General features: G+C 36.7%; 2 protein-coding genes across 4 annotated transcripts; one reads left to right on the top strand and one right to left on the bottom strand.

Annotated features, from left to right (window-relative positions):
• The first annotated feature begins 1,427 nt into the window (after positions 1–1,427).
• Positions 1,428–15,740, top strand: LOC134752776 (coatomer subunit zeta-1). 2 transcript variants are annotated; one of them, XM_063688473.1, is made up of 6 exons: positions 1,428–1,574; positions 2,378–2,523; positions 3,347–3,446; positions 5,267–5,400; positions 6,168–6,258; positions 15,611–15,740. In XM_063688473.1, exons 1-6 carry the CDS (start codon positions 1,542–1,544, stop codon positions 15,656–15,658), a joined length of 552 nt encoding a protein of 183 aa, XP_063544543.1. In that variant the 5' UTR covers positions 1,428–1,541; the 3' UTR covers positions 15,659–15,740. The 2 variants fall into 2 exon arrangements, with proteins under 2 accessions (XP_063544543.1, XP_063544545.1); XM_063688475.1 differs by lacking the exon at positions 15,611–15,740 and adding an exon at positions 12,801–12,919.
• A 392-nt stretch (positions 15,741–16,132) lies between these two features.
• On the bottom strand, positions 16,133–19,822 carry LOC134752775 (isochorismatase domain-containing protein 1-like). Of its 2 annotated transcripts, XM_063688472.1 has the most exons (5): positions 19,627–19,822; positions 18,652–18,858; positions 17,283–17,399; positions 16,777–16,937; positions 16,326–16,462 (listed from the first exon to the last, which is right to left on the bottom strand). In XM_063688472.1, the coding sequence occupies exons 1-4, from the start codon at positions 19,756–19,758 to the stop codon at positions 16,785–16,787; spliced, it is 609 nt and encodes a 202-aa protein (XP_063544542.1). In that variant the 5' UTR covers positions 19,759–19,822; the 3' UTR covers positions 16,326–16,462; positions 16,777–16,784. The 2 variants fall into 2 exon arrangements, with proteins under 2 accessions (XP_063544541.1, XP_063544542.1); XM_063688471.1 differs by lacking the exon at positions 16,777–16,937 and having other exon boundaries at positions 16,133–16,462.
• Between the last annotated feature and the right edge of the window lie 322 nt (positions 19,823–20,144).

The following is a 20,144-nucleotide window of genomic DNA, read 5'->3' as shown; positions in this document are numbered from 1 at the left end:
TCGTTGAGCTCTGGCAACCTTACTCACCGGCAGGAACACAACACTATGAGTAGGGTCTAGTACCTAAAAGCACTTGTTGTATTTAAAACTAGCTGTTGCCCGCGACTTCGTACGCGTGGATTTGTATGTTGGTGGTTATAATAGTCTACATTGAGCACAGAACATTAGTTATGCAGCAAAAGATAGCAGTAGTGGACTGAGCAACTTTTACTATGACACTAACCTCCAAAATCGCGAAAAAAAATTGGCTCTTCCATAGAAATAATTAGATGTAAGCCAAAATGTATGAAACAGCCAATTTTTTTTCGTGATTTCAGGGTTGGTCCCATTATAAAAGTTGCTCAGTATGAACACAATGTTCATATGTAATTCAATATTGCCGGTAGTAGAAAAATACCCTGTATAAAAAATATAGGTATTTTGTTCAACAATAAAGAAAGTATCATGGCCTGATTACATATTTCAAGGACTTTTGTTTGAAACTATAGTATTTTTCAAACAGTTTATGGGTACAGTGAGGGATGTTACAAATGTGTGTTATATATAACCCAAGATCTTTACTCTCCTATATACGTACTCGACCAATGAGATCACACAGGAGGAAGTTCGATTTTTGTAATTCGACGCGGAGACATCAAAGCGCTATTTCGGTCGCGTCTTGAAAACCGTTAAAATTGGCGGGAAGACGAATCAATCTGTACGATGTCGTAATTAGGTTTAAAAAGCTAAACACGGTTATAACACTGAGATGCGGATCTGCCTCCGGTGTGCGAGCGAGACAGCGTTGTTTGCGACTCTAACACAATACATGTAGGTATTTTCTGTCTTTCTAACAGGCGAATTCGAAGATTTCATTCAGGCCAACTTTTATCTTAGATGTCACATCTCTGAAATTGGGTACACATAAAGACGTAGAGAAATATGAGTCATAGGTATTTTCACCACGTGCGTTGGCGTTGCTTGTATTTCCCCAACCACCAACTTCGCACATAGCCAATAGGTTCAATGATGTACAAAAATCTTAAAATTCATGTCGACCATATCGCCATCTATGTGGTCCAGACAGAATTTCTTAACCGCTTATTCCCAAGCGCTTAGAGTTCAAGAGCACCTGAACCAGAAACGGCGTGAATAAAGCTCAGTAGTTCCACGCTTGTCCGCTAGATGTCAGTTACAGCTATTATTAGTAACAGAACACAGACATAATAATGTAAACAGACTCTACCACGCTCAGTTGCTATCCAAGATGCCAAGATATACGTGCAGGTCTATTCTCTCTAACAGATATATGAAGAAAGAAGAAGGAAAAACAATAACAAATCATTATCGATGTCGATGTATAAAGTTAGGTAGTGGCGCCCCCAACGCAGTTTCGCGTATTTAAAAACACGGGAGTTTTTAAATAGTAAATACAAGTCTGGCAATACCATCGACACGTCAACGTCAGACGTCAAAATTAAACTACACGTCAACGCGTGTAAATAAATTTGCATTTCTTTGTATGTAAAAACACTTGTTTTAGGCGTAAATATAATTAAAGTATGGTTCACACAACCATGGAGGGATCTTTGTTTGTAAGTATTTCACTTATTATAACTATAGAAAACGTCGCAAATGATGTTATATTGAACGAACAGTATGAGGTATTGTCAGTGTAATTTTGGCATGTTTTGATTAAATTATTGGTTTTTCAGTATTCTTTTATAGTTCTAACACAAATCATCCAAATCCGTCATCCTTCAGCTTCACTCTGACCAATATTTCCAAAGAAACATATATAAAAATCCTAAATGAATTAGCTGTTTAAACGTCACTCCTACCATGCAAGATTTTAGTTGGAAGTAATAATGTTATTCTTTATTAATTAAAATCTAGTACAGTCGCCATCAGATATATCGAAGCGGCCAAGGAGTTCTCAAATATCTGAACACAGCTTCTATTGTCAAGTTGTTCTATTCTATTATTATGCATGTTCAGATATTTTGAGCACCTTGGCGGCTCCCATATATCTGATATTGACTGTACCATGGTCTTTGCTTCCAAATTATCGATATGACCTAAAGTCAGTATCATCACCAAGGGTTTCACACACTTCACTGGCTGTGACCCAAAAAGGATCTTAGCCTCCTACACAAGAGAGCGCCACTTCACTTCACGCTGGTTGTGGTCATATAATTGGCGAGATCAAAGCCACATGACTCCGCTGGCTTGGTCACCTGGAGAGGATAGGCGAGGATCGTGCTGTGAGAAGAGCGTAGGTGGGGCACCCGGGCAGGAAACTTCCATCTGGGCGTCTCAAAATTCTTACAAGAAAACAGCAATCTGCAAGTTTCTCGCATTAAATATAAAAATTCTAAAACATTCCCGTACATTTCAGGAACCTACTCTGTACATCGTGAAGGGCATGTGCATCTTAGATAATGAGGGCAACAGAATACTCGCCAAGTACTATGACAAGAACATACTTCCTACGGCCAAGGAGCAGAAGGCCTTTGAGAAGAACCTATTTAACAAGACACACAGGTAAAGTAAAGTAATTTAAAATGCTACATGCCACATTGTACCCGGTCATGAAAAAAAAAACTCTTTAGTTACTGAACAAGTGAACATCTTTGTTATTCAAAAAATAAAAATTAGTTCAAATTTTCCAATGCAAAATTGACAACTTTTGAAACTTTGGGAACATATTATATATTGCCCTTGACTGTATGTATGTAGGGGTCAAATCTTGCAAGTTAAATTTGACCCACTTCCCAACTTCCAATGAAGCTGAAAATTTGCATACGTAACATTTGTAAGTCGGGTGACAATGCAATATTATGGTACCATCGAGCTGATCTGATGATGGAGACAGGAGGTGGTCATAGGAACTCTGTGATAAAACAACGAAACCTAATTGTGTTTGGGGTTTTTAGAATTGTCTTGATGAGTATTAGTTACCTGTGGAAAAAAAAGTAGTCAGCGATAAAAGCTTGTACGAAAAATTAATTTTTTGCCAAAAACTTACTTACTTTAAAACTAAACTATGTTAAAATGTAGATGTCCTAAGTTATAGACAATTATCAAAGTTTTTAATCTGTGTGGCTATAGCAAACTTGGTTATAACAAATTACATATTGTCGCTATACTTACTCAACCTCATATCTGCAACAATGATTTGATGGAAATGTCGCTTCTTTCATTCGGAATACGGGTGTTTTTGTCATGAAATGAGTGTTGCAGATACGAGGTTAAGTAAGTATAGCGGCGATATGCCACCTGAGGAGCTGAAGGGTTATTAGAGGAGGCCTGTGCTTAACAGTGGGAGTAAGGACTGGTGTAAATGATGTTACTGTGAATGTTTCAGAGCCAACGCTGAAATCATAATGCTGGAAGGCCTAACCTGCGTTTACAAGAGTAATGTGGATCTGTTCTTCTATGTTATGGGCAGCTCGCATGAAAATGAGGTAATTATGATTTATTGTTATGTTGCATTTTATCCACAAGAGTGGGAATTTGACTAGATGCAAGCATAGAGTAACTTATACTAGAGCGGTACTGTCATAGTAAATTTTGTAACCCCAGTAAATTCACTGCCATCTGTCGACACACTTTAAAACTAAAAATAAATATTTATAAAAATACGATAAAATGTATTTAAATATGGATAAATGATTTTTTTATGTGCATTAATTATTTTTATATGATTTTGACCCATGTTCTTTCACTGGTATGCGTTAAAATTATAAATAACAAACGAAACAGTCAACACCCTCTATACGAGTGTAGGCCAAAACTAGTGGCGCCATCTGATCGAGAATCAAATTTTCGTGATTTTCGAGGCACGTTTTTTCCTTAGACTGTATCCATCTATTATAGAGTTATATCTATCTTTGATGCAAGTTTTGAGTTGAGGTTCCTCATGTTGGCAGGTGCAATTGACTTGTTGGTCTTGGGTACACAGTATCCAAAAGGAGTAACTTTTTGGTCCTTTGGGCATTTGGCAAGAGAAATAATTGCTGAACGTGTCTTCCGTGACTGGAATTTTAACTTTTAACGGTGCTAGCGCTTTAACGGTGTCAGCCATCTTGATTCCTGAAAAGAGTAAAATAATTAAATCAGATTTCGATAGAAGTCTGAGTAGAGCCTCAAAATGGCCCCAAGTGTATTGTGCCGCAAGCCGCAAGTCACTGTAATATTATATGCCGCAAGTCACTGTAATATGACAATAAGGAAGGTGACGCATCTTAAATTTTATAACTATGACGGTTGATCTTGGGTACACAGTATCCAAAATGAGTACGTTTTTGGTCTTTCGGGCATTTCACGGGAGAACCAGTGAACGTGTCTTTCCTTGACTGGAGTTTTAATTTCAAATGTTAATTTTCCCCTCACTAGCTCGGAAAGCTGTCTTTTATCCTTTAATACAAGCGGGGAAAAACGCATTTTATCCACTAGTGGGGAAAGTAATTTGACCTTGGATAGAGCGTGTTTAAGTAGCTTTTGACAGATAACAAAACGTAAAACGCTCATAATAATGGTTCGTTCGATATTAATTATCATGAATAAATGGTTTGAGAATTTAATAAAAAATACCAAATTTAGATTTATTTAATGATTTTAAGTCATAAACCTTGAATTACATAAGAAAATTTTGTTTTTTTTAATGATGTTGAATGTAATTCTGAACGCACAAGTTGAGTCGAACATACAATACACAACTTCCAGAGTTTTCTGTTATAATATCGTATTATCGTAAAAAAATTAGTGATTCCAGTGATGAAGATGATCGTGATGAGCCTGTGGATGTTGCACTTTTCTCGCTATAGTGAGGGGAAAAGTTTTGTGCTACACACGGGTGCAAATATATTTTACTTCTCGTGTGTTGAAACACTCGTTACGCTCGTGGTTCAACTATAGAATCCTTTCGCTTGCTCGTGTTTCAATTCCACACTCGCGGGTAAAATACAACTTTGCACCCTTGTATAACAAATAACTATTACAGTACATATGGTGCTAATTTCTCGCACTAGTGCGTAAAGTGCACTTTTTGTGCATATGTCGAAAGTTTAAAGGGCCATATGTACTGTAAAACGTTGTTCGATACACGTGCGAATAGGTAATTCGCACCTCGTGTCGATTTAAAACACTCCCTGCGATCGTGTTTTAATTTATCGCCACTCGTTTCGAATTTCCTCTTTTCCGCACTTGTATCGTAAATAACTATTTTGTCAAAAAATCATTTATTTTCTTTGCACACATTAATTTCTGCCATAACCCATTTCAGCTGATCCTGTTATCAGTCTTGAATGCCCTGTACGAATCCGTGAGCATTCTTTTGCGTCGGAACGTCGAGAGAAGAGTACTCTTCGATAATTTGGACGCCGTCATGTTGGCTTTCGACGAAATTTGTGATGGCGGGTAAGTGGCAAAATTATATATACACGGACCAAGCTAATGTTGCATTTGCAATGAGAAAGTGTGGCAATGTCATGATTAAAGTCAAACTTGACGAGGTTTGTGAGCGGCGGGTAAGTCTCACGCATTAAAAATTAGCTTAAATTAGCTTAGGCAATAGTTTTTAGGGTTCCGTACCCAAAGCGTAAAAACGGGACCCTATTACTAAGACTCCTCTGTCCGTCTATCAGCAGGCTGTATCTAATGATCTGTGATAGCTAGACAGTTGAAATTTTCACAGATGATGTATTTTTGTTGCCGCTATAACAACAAATACTAAAAAGTATAACCCTCGGTGGGCGAGTCCGACTCGCACTTGGCCGGTTTTTTTGGTTCTTATTTACTGCCAAATTGGTTTGACCAACTATTTAAAAAAACTGTAGTAGATGTCATATATTAAAGAAAAAGTGACAAAGCCCTCCAGTGGTGAAGGCCGGATTCGAACCGGCGTCTTTAGCTATCGCGGCTAACGCCATGAACCCCTAGGCCACCCCGCCACGGCGGTGCCCGTCCGAATTTTTCGACTATATGCCATCTTAGTAAGACTACTACTTTGACCAACTCTAAGGGCAAGCAGTGCGCGCTTGCACCTCCTAAACGAACTCCTTACGGATTTACGTTGTAGCTAGAGAGACTGGTGCTGCCATCTATGAACAAGTTTTAATTTAAGTTTTAAGTGTTAATTTGATTTGTTCCCAAACTTGTTGACCAACTATATTTAAATGTTTCAGTGTAATCCTGGACGCGGACCCCACATCTATAGTGGGTCGCGCGGCGCTGCGCACCGAGGACGTGCCGCTCGGGGAACAGACCGTCGCGCAGGTAATACGACACGTCAATACCCTCTTCTGGTGAACTAACTTACCTCTCACGTCTACCTTCTACGCACGTCAATACCCTCTTCTGGTGAACTAACTTACCTCTGACGTCTACCTTCTACGACACGTCAATACCCTCTTCTGGTGAACTAACTTACCTCTCACGTCTACCTTCTACGCACGTCAATACCCTCTTCTGCTGAACTAACTTACCTCTGACGTCTACCTTCTACGACACGTCAATACCCTCTTCTGGTGAACTAACTTACCTCTCACGTCTACCTTCTACGACACGTCAATACCCTCTTCTGGTGAACTAACTTACCTCTGACGTCTACCTTCTACGACACATCAATACCCTCTTCTGGTGAACTAACTTACCTCTCACGTCTACCTTCTACGACACGTCAATACCCTCTTCTGGTGAACTAACTTACCTCTGACGTCTACCTTCTACGACACGTCAATACCCTCTTCTGGTGAACTAACTTACCTCTCACGTCTACCTTCTACGACACGTCAATACCCTCTTCTGGTGAACTAACTTACCTCTCACGTCTACCTTCTACGACACGTCAATACCCTCTTCTGGTGAACTAACTTACCTCTGACGTCTACCTTCTACGACACGTCAATACCCTCTTCTGGTGAACTAACTTACCTCTGACGTCTACCTTCTACGACACGTCAATACCCTCTTCTGGTGAACTAACTTACCTCTGACGTCTACCTTCTACAACACGTCAATGCCCTCTTCTGGTGAACTAACTTACCTCTGACGTCTACCTTCTACGACACGTCAAAACCCTCTTCTGGTGAACTAACTTACCTCTGTCGTCTACCTTCTACGACACATCAATACCCTCTTCTGGTGAACTAACTTACCTCTGACGTCTACCTTCTACGACACATCAATACCCTCTTCTGGTGAACTAACTTACCTCTCACGTCTACCTTCTACGACACGTCAATACCCTCTTCTGGTGAACTAACTTACCTCTGACGTCTACCTTCTACGACACATCAATACCCTCTTCTGGTGAACTAACTTACCTCTGACGTCTACCTTCTACGACACATCAATACCCTCTTCTGGTGAACTAACTTACCTCTGACGTCTACCCTCTTTCGTTCTTTCCTCTAAACAAAGATAGATATAACTCCGTAATAGATGGATACAGTCTAAGGAAAAAACGTGCCTCGAAAATCACAAAAATTTTATTCTCGATCAGATGGCGACACTAGCTTTGGCCTACTCTCGTATAGAGGGCGTTGACGGTTTCGTTTGTTATTTATAATTTTAACGCATACCAGTGAAAGAACATGGGTCAATATCATATAAAAATAATTAATGCAAATAAAAAAAATCATTTATCCATATTTAAATACATTTTAACGTATTTTTATAAATCTTCATTTTCAGTTTTAAAGTATGTCGATAGATGGCAGTGAATTTACAGTGGTTACAAAATTTACTATGACAGTACCGCTCTATCTTATTATATCCTCTTTGCTCTAAAGAAGACACGCTTTCCACATAGATTTTCGTACATTGACCTGTGCCTGCTGCTATCTCTTGCACGCGAATTATATTGCTGTCCCATGATGCCGGTTGTCAATGTTATTGTGCGAGCGAGACGGTGCGTCGCGTCAGTATTTGGTCACAAAAAAAAGTCCGAATGACGGACTCCTAGTAAGTAAGTAAGTAAGTCGTTTATTGCAAACCATGGTACAATACAATAGATGTTACAATTAAAAAAGATCACATGGCACCCTGGTAGGGTATGACAATTATCCTTAAAACTACATTAACTAAATACTAAATAAATTAAATATAACATTTAGTACTTACATATACATACATATAACATACATATAATCACGCCTATTTCCCGGAGGGGTAGGCAGAGACCACGGATTTCCACTTGCTACGATCCTGACATACCTCTTTCGCTTCCTTCACTTTCATAACATTCCTCATACACGCTCGCCGGTTTAGGGTGCTCTTGACCTGGCCTTTCTTCAGGATTTCCCCGATCTGATCAGAGAAAGTCCGCCGAGGTCTGCCCCTTCCAACTCCCGTTTCTACCTCTTAACTTACATATAACACTTCTTAACGTTATATTATTGCTTTTTAATATTTTCTAAGTATAGGAACTTTGTTTACTATCATAATAGATCATCCTGCATAAATTCTTCGATGGTATAGTATGGTTTTTTAATAGAAGGGACTTGAGTTTATTTGTAAATAAGTGATTTTGTGTATTTTTTATTTCTGTGGGTAGCTTATATATTTTTATTGCTCGGTAGTACGGTCCTTTTTTATAAATATCTAAGATTGGTTCCGGAAGAATGAGATTATTTTAGTACACTCTGCCACGAAAATCGTCTTATAGAAAAGTTGATTTTATTCTGGATAACATGGGTAAAGCTTTGATTGGAAATAATAGGCAAGATACTAAATTACAATTATAGTACACAATTACTCTTATAACTATGAATTTCTTTTACATTATTATTTACTAACCACTTAATGTTATTGTTAATGCTCTATAAAATATTGTATGGCTTTCTACTTAATCTTTGCATGTATGTACTTCCTAATCTTAAGGGTCCCCGGCAAGCTCGGTTCTCCATACAAACGTAGTTCCGCTCTCATTTTAAAACGACTAGCTAGATTGCTCTGAAACTTTGTACTTACAATAGGATAAGGTATATCTATGTCTGCAATTAGTTTATGTAGCTTCAGATACCATAGTTTAAAAAAATACAGCGAATTTAAGTTTTTCATACAAAACTTGTTTTTGCTCTATTTCGTTTGTTTAAACTGGAGTTATATAAACTAATTTCAGACGTAGATATACCTCATGTCATTGTGTGCAAAGTTTCATTACAATCCAACACGTAGTTTTAAAATGAGAGCGGAACTACGTTTGTATGGGAAGGTGCATCATACATTAATAATCTAATTTTGATTTGACGTCAAGTTATATTATTTTATACACGGTGGCCAAAAAATAAGTGCATTCCCGTTGCCAGGGAGGTTTTGGGATTATACTGAGCGACTTTTACTATGGGGCCCCGAAATCGCGAAAAAATTTGGCTGTTTCATACATTTTGGCTGGTCCATTTTCTATGAGAGGGTTAAATTTTTTTCGCGATTTCGTGGTTGGTCCCATGGTAAAAGTTGCTCAAGTTCCTTAAAGCACTAATTATTGGTCACAAATATGTAACACTGGTGGCGATTCTGGCGAAAGGGTTGTTAATATGTTATAATTCATTAATTTTCTATTTTAACTAATTAATCCTAATGGTTTAAACACTTGCTTGTAAGTACACTAACAATCTTAATTATTTCGCTTTGTAATCTTAATTAAATATGCTTATTTTCACCACACCAGCTGGTAAAGGCTCTCTTGATTGTTCTAAAAACTGATAAGAAAGTAGCATTTTATCCACATGTGAGGCAAAGTAATCAAATGCGAATTTTGAGTTGTTTTCTTATGTTGGCTGGTATAATTGACTTTTGAATGATACATATTTAATAACATTCATTTTAAATCGATTTGCTTTGATTGTGTTTGATATTTTACAGTTAGTATTTTCGTTGTGTTGGCGTAGTGAAAATTTTTGTGTTTCAATCGGTGGCAAATTTGTTTAATCCTCGTACCTTGAAACCCTCGCAACGCTCAAGATTTCATTTTTGGAATTTTTCGCTTGCTATCAATATTAGCACGAGAGGTTAAACAACAACTTTGCCCCCTTGTATAACAAATAACTATTATAACGAAATGGGACTGACAAAATTAAATATTAAAACAACAAATACCAATATTAAAACAACAAATAACAATATTAAAACAACAAATAACAATATTAAAACAACAAATAACAATATTAAAACAACAAATAACAATATTAAAACAACAAATAACAATATTAAAACAACAAATAACAATATTAAAACAACAAATAACAATATTAAAACAACAAATAACAATAATTATTTTTATCAAAGAGTACCTAAAGTATAATAACGACAAATCGTGCCCCATCTATGATAGCTAAAGTAGATGGCGGTGTACGACGCCACGTTTTGTGGTAACTGGATTGTCAAACGTCAATTGTGGCTTTCCATACAGAAGGGTCATTATGACTTCAAGTGCAATACGGACCATTTCATCTGAAATTCCAACAGAAATTCTTTTAGAATTTTTTTATATACTACGTCGGTGGCAAACAAGCATACGGCCCGCCTGATGTTAAGCAGTCTCCGTAGCCTATGTACGCCTGCAACTCCAGAGGAGTTACATGCGCGTTGCCGACCCTAACACTCCACTCCCTCGTTGAGCTCTGGCAACCTTACTCACCGGCAGGAACACAACACTATTAGTAGGGTCTAGTGTTATTTGGCTGCGGTTTTCTGTAAGGTGGAGGTACCTCCCCAGTTGGGCTCTGCTCTAGATCTGGAATGACATCCGCTGTCCTGTGCCCTACCACACAAAGCGAGATGTCATTCACAGTGCCCATACCTTTCTTTAAATGGAAGAATGGTCCATATGGCACATAAAGCATAAGGACCCTTCTCTGATGGAAAGTCACAATTTTTGACAGCGTTACCGCATTATATACGGAGCCGCATAGCGTCATCGACTTATACAATTTCTACTTCTACCTATACCTAATCTACTTATACCTCTTTCTTATACAACGAGTTGGCAACTGTCAAAGCTTTGCATATCATATCATATCATATCATATCATATCATATCATATCGTTTATTTTCATAATAGGATTTTACAATCTCTTTATGACGTCAAACAATTGTATTTACTTAAAAATTAAATATTAAATAACATTATCTATGTTACACTATGCACATACTTATTAACTCCAAGGGTTAACGTCTTCTAAATAGTCTGATATTTTATAATATCCATTTTTGCACAACTTTCGTTTAATGACCGATTTAAATTCATTTAATGGCAAACTTTGAATATCCAAAGGAATTTTGTTGTAAAAACGAACACATTGGCCAATGAAAGATTTACTTATCCTCTGAAGTCTAGTTGTAGTAGGTACAAGTTTCTCTTTGTTTCTTGTATTTCTGTTGTGTATGTCGCAATATTTCTTAAACATGTGTTTATTTTTCTGCACATATAATAGATTTTCATAAATGTATTGCGACGCAAATGTCAAAATGTCTAATTCTCCAAATTTGTCTCTTAAGGAGACCCTGCATCCCAAATTATAAATAGCTCTAATCGCCCGTTTTTGCAATATAAAGATACAATTAGCATCTGCAGCGTGCCCCCATAAAAGGATGCCGTATGACATTAGGCTGTGGAAATAGCCAAAGTAGACCAGTCGAGCCGTATCCACATCAGTCAGGGTTCTAATTTTTTTGACTGCAAATGAGGCAGAACTGAGCCGATTAGACAATTTACGGATATGAGATCCCCACTGTAGTTTGGCATCCAAACTCATACCCAAGAAGACAGTCGAATCTTCAAAAACCAAAGGTTCATCATTAATTTTAATACTCGAAACTACCGGTTTAACATTAGGCAATACAAATTTCACACACTTAGTTTTCTTTTCGTTCAAGAGAAGATTATTAGCAGTAAACCAATCCACAACACTAGATATAGCAGCATTAACATCATTATAATTTGTTTGCTGTCGGTAAATTTTAAATACTAACGAGGTGTCGTCAGCAAACAGTACAAGGTCATGTTTGTTGCGTACTAGGTGAGGCAAATCGTTAATATATACGAGAAATAGAAAAGGGCCCAAAATTGAACCCTGCGGGACACCCATTTTCAATTTGCTGCCAGATGAACTTGTACCATTTACAGTCACCCTCTGAGTTCTATCACTTAAGTATGATTCCAGAAGCTTAAGTTCCAACCCTCTAACTCCATAGTGGTGTAGCTTCCTGATCAGGGTGTCGTGATGTACACAGTCGAATGCTTTGGATAAGTCACAGAAAACGCCTAGCGCATCCTGTGACCCCTCCCAAGCATCAACAATATGCTTTATTATTTGAACACCTGCATCCGTTGTTGAACGACCGCGAGTAAATCCAAATTGTGTACTATCCATTAGATTATTACCATAGAAATAATTTTGTAACTGATGTAGTAGAAGTTTTTCAAATATTTTGCTCAAAGTCGGGAGAATTGACACTGGTCTGTAATTGGTAGGGTCAGAATGACTTCCCGCTTTGAACAACATAGATGGCGCCATCATAGCTTGCTCTTTTTTCTATGAGATTTGGCTTAAAGGGCTGGCATCAAGGGCATATAATTCCATTAAAAAATTTTTTTTTGACACAATTCAAGGGATTGACTGAGGGAGCTATGCTGGCGCCATCTGCTAAACACTTCGACCGGCCAACCCCATTAATAACTCATTTGTTCTATTTAATTTTGTCAAACCCTAACTTGTAAGGGCACATTATTTTACTAATTGCTAATAATAATGTTTATTTATAATGTTTGTATTTTTATTATATTATAAATGCTTTATATTGCCCGTTTCAGATACTCTACAAGATAATGAATGATAACTAATAAGCACAACGGATTGGATATATTAATTATGTATTAGTATTAACTATGTTATTAGCCTTATATATCTAAATATAGATTTTATTAACTTTTATTTTATTTTATTTTCCGACTTGAGACTCTTGAGAGTGGTTACTAAATGCAAGTGTTTATTTTTCAGAATAATTTAACCCTTTTCTTGTCGATGTATCAAATGTGATACATATTTTTTATGCTCTTTTTTCATTTTAGATACCTAATTATCTTCGCTTTACTACACATAGTAGGATCATGTACGAGATTTAATTGTCATATTATTTTCGCAATGACTGACAGTCGGGAAAAGTAATGAAAATGTCAAAAAATCGCCATATCATCTCTTAAGATTCTGATTCTTTGATGTAATAAAACTATGAAAACGGATTATATCGCGTATACGCGATATAATCCGTTTTCATAGTTTTATTTCATGAGTAACTATCGCGGTAACCGAAGAAAATATTATTCTTTGATGTATTATTGACTACCTTGCATTTTCAATTCGCTCTTAAGTAATTTACTTATTACTTACCCTCTTCTTGGGCGTAAATTTAACCCCATATCTACTCTATACCTCGTTTTTTAGCATTAGAAAAAGACTACGCGATCTTCACGTGTCTCTTTATTGAAAAACACTTGAAAAATAAGTCACAACAAAAATTATAAAGCATATATGTGAATTTACATTATTTTGGTTTCATAACTCATAACCTCCTAAGGCCCAGCCATACAAATGAAAAATCTAAAATTTGCCACTGAAATTTGAACCTATAGTGTAGGAAATAAGAGTTGATTTTGCGCTGTTGGAAAATTGAACGAAACAAAGCAAAAGCGACTGTCCCAATTGAATAGGATTTAAATTGGATCGAACTGGAGAGGTACTCTAGGTAGGACCTTGGGCCTTAGAAGGATGTAATAATTACAATTTTTTTAAAGCGCTTTTTAACAAAAAGAGGTCAAATTCGTGTAGTCTTTTCTAATGCTAAATAAACGAGGTATAGTCAGACGCACACAGATATTGGTGTGACTAGAGTCGGTCTAAGCTAACTATGCACCGACTTAAATAAAACAAAGCGAAGGGGTGTCGTTAAAAACGTCATATTTTCAAAGAGATTTTACATTCATTATGACATTTCCACACTTTGTCATTGCAAATGCCTTGCAGTTAGCTTGTTCTGACTAGGTTTCTATAGTTGGTCAAGCAAATCTTGTCAGTAGAAAAAGGCGCAAAATTCAAATTTACTATGGGACGATATCCCTTCACGCCTACATTTTTTAAATTTTATTACTGACATGATTTGCTTGACCAGCTATAATAATCATTCATAATAATTTGATGCTGGCCAAAGACATGTAGTAAAGACGTAGAAACTAAGGAAACGGATTATAACGCGTATAATGAATTCATAATACATCTACCACCACCAACGCTGTAAAGGGTTCGAAACGTCGGGATGTATTATAAATTCAATATACGCGATATAATCCGTTTCCATAGTTTTATTTCACGAGTAACTATCGCAGCAACCGACGCAATATTATACTATAGGTACCATCCTACCATCAATAATATAGTTACCATTTATGTAATGATAATGACATTCTTCCTGATACATACTGTCTGTTTTATCCGCAAGTGTACCAGCTTTTTTTGAGAGAAACCTAGATGTAAAAACTATCGTACCTACACGAGGAAAACAGTAATTTCAATAGTCTGTGATTTCACGAAACTTGTAGCTGTGACATAACTTATGGTTAAAGATTTTTTTTTATTGATCTCAAAAGAAATCTACATTTCACTTAATGAGATACATGCACTAATTAATTATATTCAATGTTAATTCGGTAACTTCATAAGTCCCTTGAGAAATATTCAACACCGAGCTACAAACATGCATGGAGATATTACGAACAAATTCATTATCAAATAAAATTTTGCGTCTGAGTGTAGGTACTTACATATTTCTGCTTAGGCATTATTTTACTACTCGTTAAGTTAAAGGAAGTTTTATTTAACCCCTGGAGAGCGCCCCAGTTTGACAGTAGTATGGAAATCCTATACTAACTACTGACACACGTGTATCAATAGGGCTCTCCATAGGTTAATGATCAATTAGTGTCGTTTACGAACGCTACTCTTTTGATTTATTTCCAAATACAAGCAAGTTTGGGAGTCTATAAATTGTATATACAGATGTCAATCACAATGAAAAAAATCAACGATTTATAGATTGTAATAATGTGGTACGTCCCACAATAAAAAAGGAAAAATATATTAACATTTAAGTTTGGGAGTGTTAAAAAAACCAAACCATGGAATATTATCACACAAAAAATTTGGCTTCCTAACATTTTTAATCACATCTTAAAAGTGTAGCGTTTGGTAGCGACACTGGTGGAATGGCTCTTATCATTATTTCATATCTGACAAGTTTTATGGTGTGGAATATCAATATCTTTACAACTTAAGATAAAATTATAAGAAATCCGAATGGATAATCAGTTATCGACCCATTAATAATAATTTATTTTTGTATAAGTATAAGTTCGCGTGGTATACGTATTTGTCATACCTAAATACGTGTATGTGATTATAAATAAGTAAATAATTTTGTATTGTAGTTGAGTAGACCGAAATTCTTATTATTTTTGTTTATATTCAAGTGGCATGTAACACGCCATACGGTAAATAAATATACGAGAACCAGTTATATACACGTATCCTTTATTATTTTGGTAAAATATTACTGACATATTTTTTTCAGGTCTTACAATCAGCAAAGGAACAACTAAAATGGTCGCTGCTGAAATGAGAAACAAGAAACATAGTATAACTTTATATGATCTATGCAAGTTCCATATTATTATTAATTAAACAACATATTTACAAACAGCCTTATATTTTTAATACCATAACCATATCATACCAGATAATCCTTAATAATATGTAATAAGTAGATACAAGAAACAATACAAATACTATGGCATATAAAAATATAATATATATGTATTGACAATTTTACATATGACTAATCTACCTTATTTTGAAATGTTTGAAAGGATTTGATAAAAAATAAATTTGTAATTTTCTCCCCTAGCGCAATCTGACTAAAGTTACATTTGTGCAAAGAAAATTATTAACATTTTGCATAAATCACCTAGGTACAATAAATGCAGCTTTTTAAACTTTCCGCATCTTGCACATCTAATCGAACTGTCATTTGAGGCATTTTCTATGAAAAGGGACCTTATTGTCGATGGCGCTTACGCCGCACAGCGTCGCGCGGCATTGCATTTATATCGAAGCATTGTTAATAATGGCGTAAGCGCCATCGACAATAAGGTCTCTTTTTATAGAAAATACCACATTTGAGCATCTGGGATATAAAAGACAGCTTACAAATACAAACATTGTTACATTTACAAACATTTTTTGTCCCTGTTTCTTTTCACTAATAATGTAATTTATTTTCCAAAGTTTGTGCGCCAAATTCGTCCGGGGTAGGTGCAACATTCAGTTTTGATATTTGTTTAAAAGCCGGGTTATTTTTGTCCTTCAACAGCTTGAATAGTACGTTTTCTGATGTTCCGACGAAGCACCCGATGGTTTGTAAGCGCTGAAAATAATGATCTTAGTAAGTAGGTAATCTATAGCGCTATCTCAATAATAAATGATTTTGAAAATGGAATTATCAGCTATAGAAACTAAAGTACCTATAAGTTTTCAATGGATTTTTTTCGCTTTTTGGAGTAGTACGGCAGTATTACAAATTCAAAACATTTTTTGTCCGATATTTCATTTGATCGAACACGTTTTTTTCAATATCCATCGGATTTCTAAAAGAATCACGAATCTAGAATATAAATCTAGTTATAGGAATTAGCAAAGTAAGTTTATGTATCACATATGATATGATACATGGATATATACCTAGCTTTTTACAGTTTCGACATCGTATATCCCAGCGTATCCACCGTAGGTTCTTTATTCAACTTAGAAATGTGTTTGAAGGCAGGATGATTTTTGTCCTTCATCAGTTTGAAAAGAACGTTTTCTGAGGTGGTTATGAAGGAGCCTATGGATTGCATGCGCTGAAATGGAAAAGGCAACTTAGTGGTCGAATAAAGAAGTTAGATGTAAGTAAGCTAAATGAGGAAATTGAAATACAGAAATGGATCGATTAAGATACATATATGTGAAGCATGAACCTATGAATTATGTCGTGGGATGGGCAATTTTGTGTGTTCAGCCGATCATGGATTGTCACGTACGTACTGTGTATCATATAAGATACATGCGATACCATTTTTTATTCATTTATACGTACCACATGACCCTTATGTGTTCTGTATATCATATGTGATACATAACCTACCAAGTTCTGTATATTATATGTGATACATGTCCTACCAAGTTTAGATCCATGTAATATTTACCTGTAAAGCCAAGCCACGGTCCATCAAAGATCTGGAAGACACGCCATCAGCCAAGACATGGACAGAGATGTTTTCATTCAGCAAGTCTATCACTGTCTGCTCGATGCATACGTGGGCCTGAAATTAAAATCCTTTTTCGTAAAAACTATTGCCTGCGCCAGTTATTCGTTGCCTGAGCATACCGCAGGCGATGATGCAGTTTATAGCGTTATAATGAATCGGGATTAAAAATGGCACCATTTTTTTTTATTTGTTGAAAACATCGAAATTAGACTATCGTGAGACATATTTCAAAATACTTCAGCAGTCACTCATAAACTAGAGCTGCGTCACACCATACAGCGCCCCCTGGCGCCTACTTCAGCAGTCACTCATAAACTAGAGCTGCGTCACACCATACAGCGCCATCTACTTTAGCAGTCACTCATAACGTAGACCTGCGTCACACCGTACAGCGCCATCTACTTTAGCAGTCACTCATAAACTAGAGCTGCATCACACCATACAGCGACATCTACCTTAGCAGTCACTCATAACGTAGACCTGCGTTACACCGTACAGCGCCATCTACTTTAGCAGTCACTCATAAACTAGAGCTGCGTCACACCATACAGCGCCGCCTGGCGCCTACTTCAGCAGTCACTCATAAACTAGAGCTGCGTCACACCATACAGCGCCACCTACTTTAGCAGTCACTCATAACATAGACCTGCGTCACACCGTACAGCGCCGCCTACTTCAGCAGTCACTCATAAACAAGAGCTGCGTCACACCATACAGCGCCATCTACTTTAGCAGTCACTCATAACGTCGACCTGCGTCACACCATACAGCGCCGCCTACTTCAGCAGTCACTCATAAACTAGAGCTGCGTCACACCATACAGCGCCGCCTGGCGCCTACTTCAGCAGTCACTCATAAACTAGAGCTGCATCACACCATACAGCGCCATCTACTTTAGCAGTCAATCTTTTTTACAAGCTTTTATTTAACTTGCAATGTACCTATGTAAGTATGTATGTAATATGTATGTAAAATGTTTGTAAGGGTCAAATTTTGCAAGTTACATTTGCATACATACATAGGTCGGGTGACAATGGAATATTATGGTACCGTCGAGCTGATCTGATGATAGACAGGAGGTTGACATAGGAACTCTGTGATAAAACAACGCAACCTAATTGTGTTTTTAGAATTGTCTCGATGAGTATTATTTGTGTGTGGAAAGAAAAGTACAGACGATAAAAGATTGTACCAAAAATTAAATTTTTGCCACAAACTTTTATTTTGCTATATAGCAAAAACCCCATGTTATTGGCTACAATATAGCGCTACGACTGGTAGCTTAGCAGTAAATGTGTTATCTCACCTCAATCCCGAATAAGACCACCGTCTCCAACGCGGGCACATCTTTCTTCAGTCTTTCTTGCAGCTCCGGAGTATACATAGAGAACTTTGTCTTCTCATAAACTAAGGCTGCGTTGCATACATCAATATCCTTAGTTGTGTGTCCGAGCCCCTTGGGGTATTGCTCTGAGACGTATACTGGGATTTTAAAATGTTTTGCTGCTTCCATCTGGAATTAGGGAAAGATAAATGTTAGTATTTACATTTGATAGACTTTGAGTGTGGAGCTCGTGTCCCCTTTTCTTTCTGCTGTCGCTCCGCTTGTTGTCGGTTTTTCGGACGCAAGGGGGTGAGGCGAGGGAATCAACCACACTCCCGCGCTTGCTCGCTGTGTTTGCTGTTGCAGAGAACATCGAATTATTTTTCCCTAATTTTTTATGTTTTTTCTAATTTTGTTTTTTTTTGGAAATAGAGTTACATCAATCACGTCCATCTTGTAGTAGACATAGCAAGCAACTGCGAATAAATCGAGTCTGGATCCGGCATAAGAAATATAAAAAAACAACACATTTTAAGAATAAGAAAACATTTATTGCCACACAACAGAAGACGGAAGAGAAATTACAGGAAACGAATAACATAAAAAATTGGCATGCGCAACAAAAGGAGCGAGCTCAGCATATGCTGCGCCAGCCACTTCACCAGGAATTGACCGCACAGCGCTGATTTTCAGTCCACCCCCTTACTAAACCACATTGATATGTGCGCGGGATATAATTTTTACAGATATATATGTATGCAGGTTAAATTTAGAATAATTAGAAGAGAGTTTAGATTTTAGTAACTTCAGCAACGCATCATTACGAGCCGGTCTAAAAAAATCTAACATCAAAAACTTAATATTTATTCTCCAGCAAAATATAAGCAAGTAAATACGATTAATGAAAAATATAAATATGTATAAAAATTACGTAACACTTGTTATCAATACACATACCATTTTATTAGCAACATTAACGACTTCGCCAAAATGTTTAACATGAGGCCTGAATGTCTCCTGGACATCACATAGGAGGAATGCTGTTCTCTGGGCTTCTAGAGCACCTAGTTTTACAATATTACGGGCCATTTTATAGGTTTTTAGTGTTTAAACCGGCGAATATGCAAAATAAACACTGAACTGAAGTGAACCAACTAGAAAAGTAACGTTCGGACAGTTACCAATGTTGTCAATGTCACGATGGTTGTTTAATTTCTACCTCAAAAGTATTCGTCTTTAATCAGTTCTTATTAGAGTTTACTTTCGTAAAACATTAGCAAAAATGAAAATAAAAAATTTGAGCAATTTGCAACTGACATAACGTGAACGAATCTTTAGCTGTCAATAGTGTCAATGACATGTCCCATTGTGTAAGGCTTCACATACTAATAAATATATCTAGTCTGTGCTAATAAGATTGATCAGTAACACAATCGAAGAAATATAGTTTATTTATTTATTTAATCTTTATTGCA

Source organism: Cydia strobilella, chromosome 25 (genome assembly GCF_947568885.1).
Source record: "Cydia strobilella chromosome 25, ilCydStro3.1, whole genome shotgun sequence".
In the NCBI taxonomy this organism is placed as follows: domain Eukaryota; kingdom Metazoa; phylum Arthropoda; class Insecta; order Lepidoptera; family Tortricidae; genus Cydia; species Cydia strobilella.
Note: the sequence above shows the minus strand (reverse complement) of the source record. Positions and strands in the feature narration are given on the sequence as shown.

Bases quoted from the DNA above. Each gene is read 5' to 3' on its own strand.
- LOC134752775 (XM_063688471.1), bottom strand. From the start codon at position 19,758: ATGGCCCGTAATATTGTAAAACTAGGTGCTCTAGAAGCCCAGAGAACA. The intron at 18,859-19,626 runs GTATGTGTATTG...CCCTAATTCCAG, and splicing joins TTAATGTTGCTAATAAAATG to ATGGAAGCAGCAAAACATTT. The intron at 16,463-17,282 runs GTAAATATTACA...CATTATTTTCAG, and splicing joins ACCGTGGCTTGGCTTTACAG to CGCTTACAAACCATCGGGTG.
- LOC134752776 (XM_063688473.1), top strand. From the start codon at position 1,542: ATGGTTCACACAACCATGGAGGGATCTTTGTTT. The intron at 1,575-2,377 runs GTAAGTATTTCA...CGTACATTTCAG, and splicing joins CCATGGAGGGATCTTTGTTT to GAACCTACTCTGTACATCGT. The intron at 2,524-3,346 runs GTAAAGTAAAGT...TGAATGTTTCAG, and splicing joins CTATTTAACAAGACACACAG to AGCCAACGCTGAAATCATAA.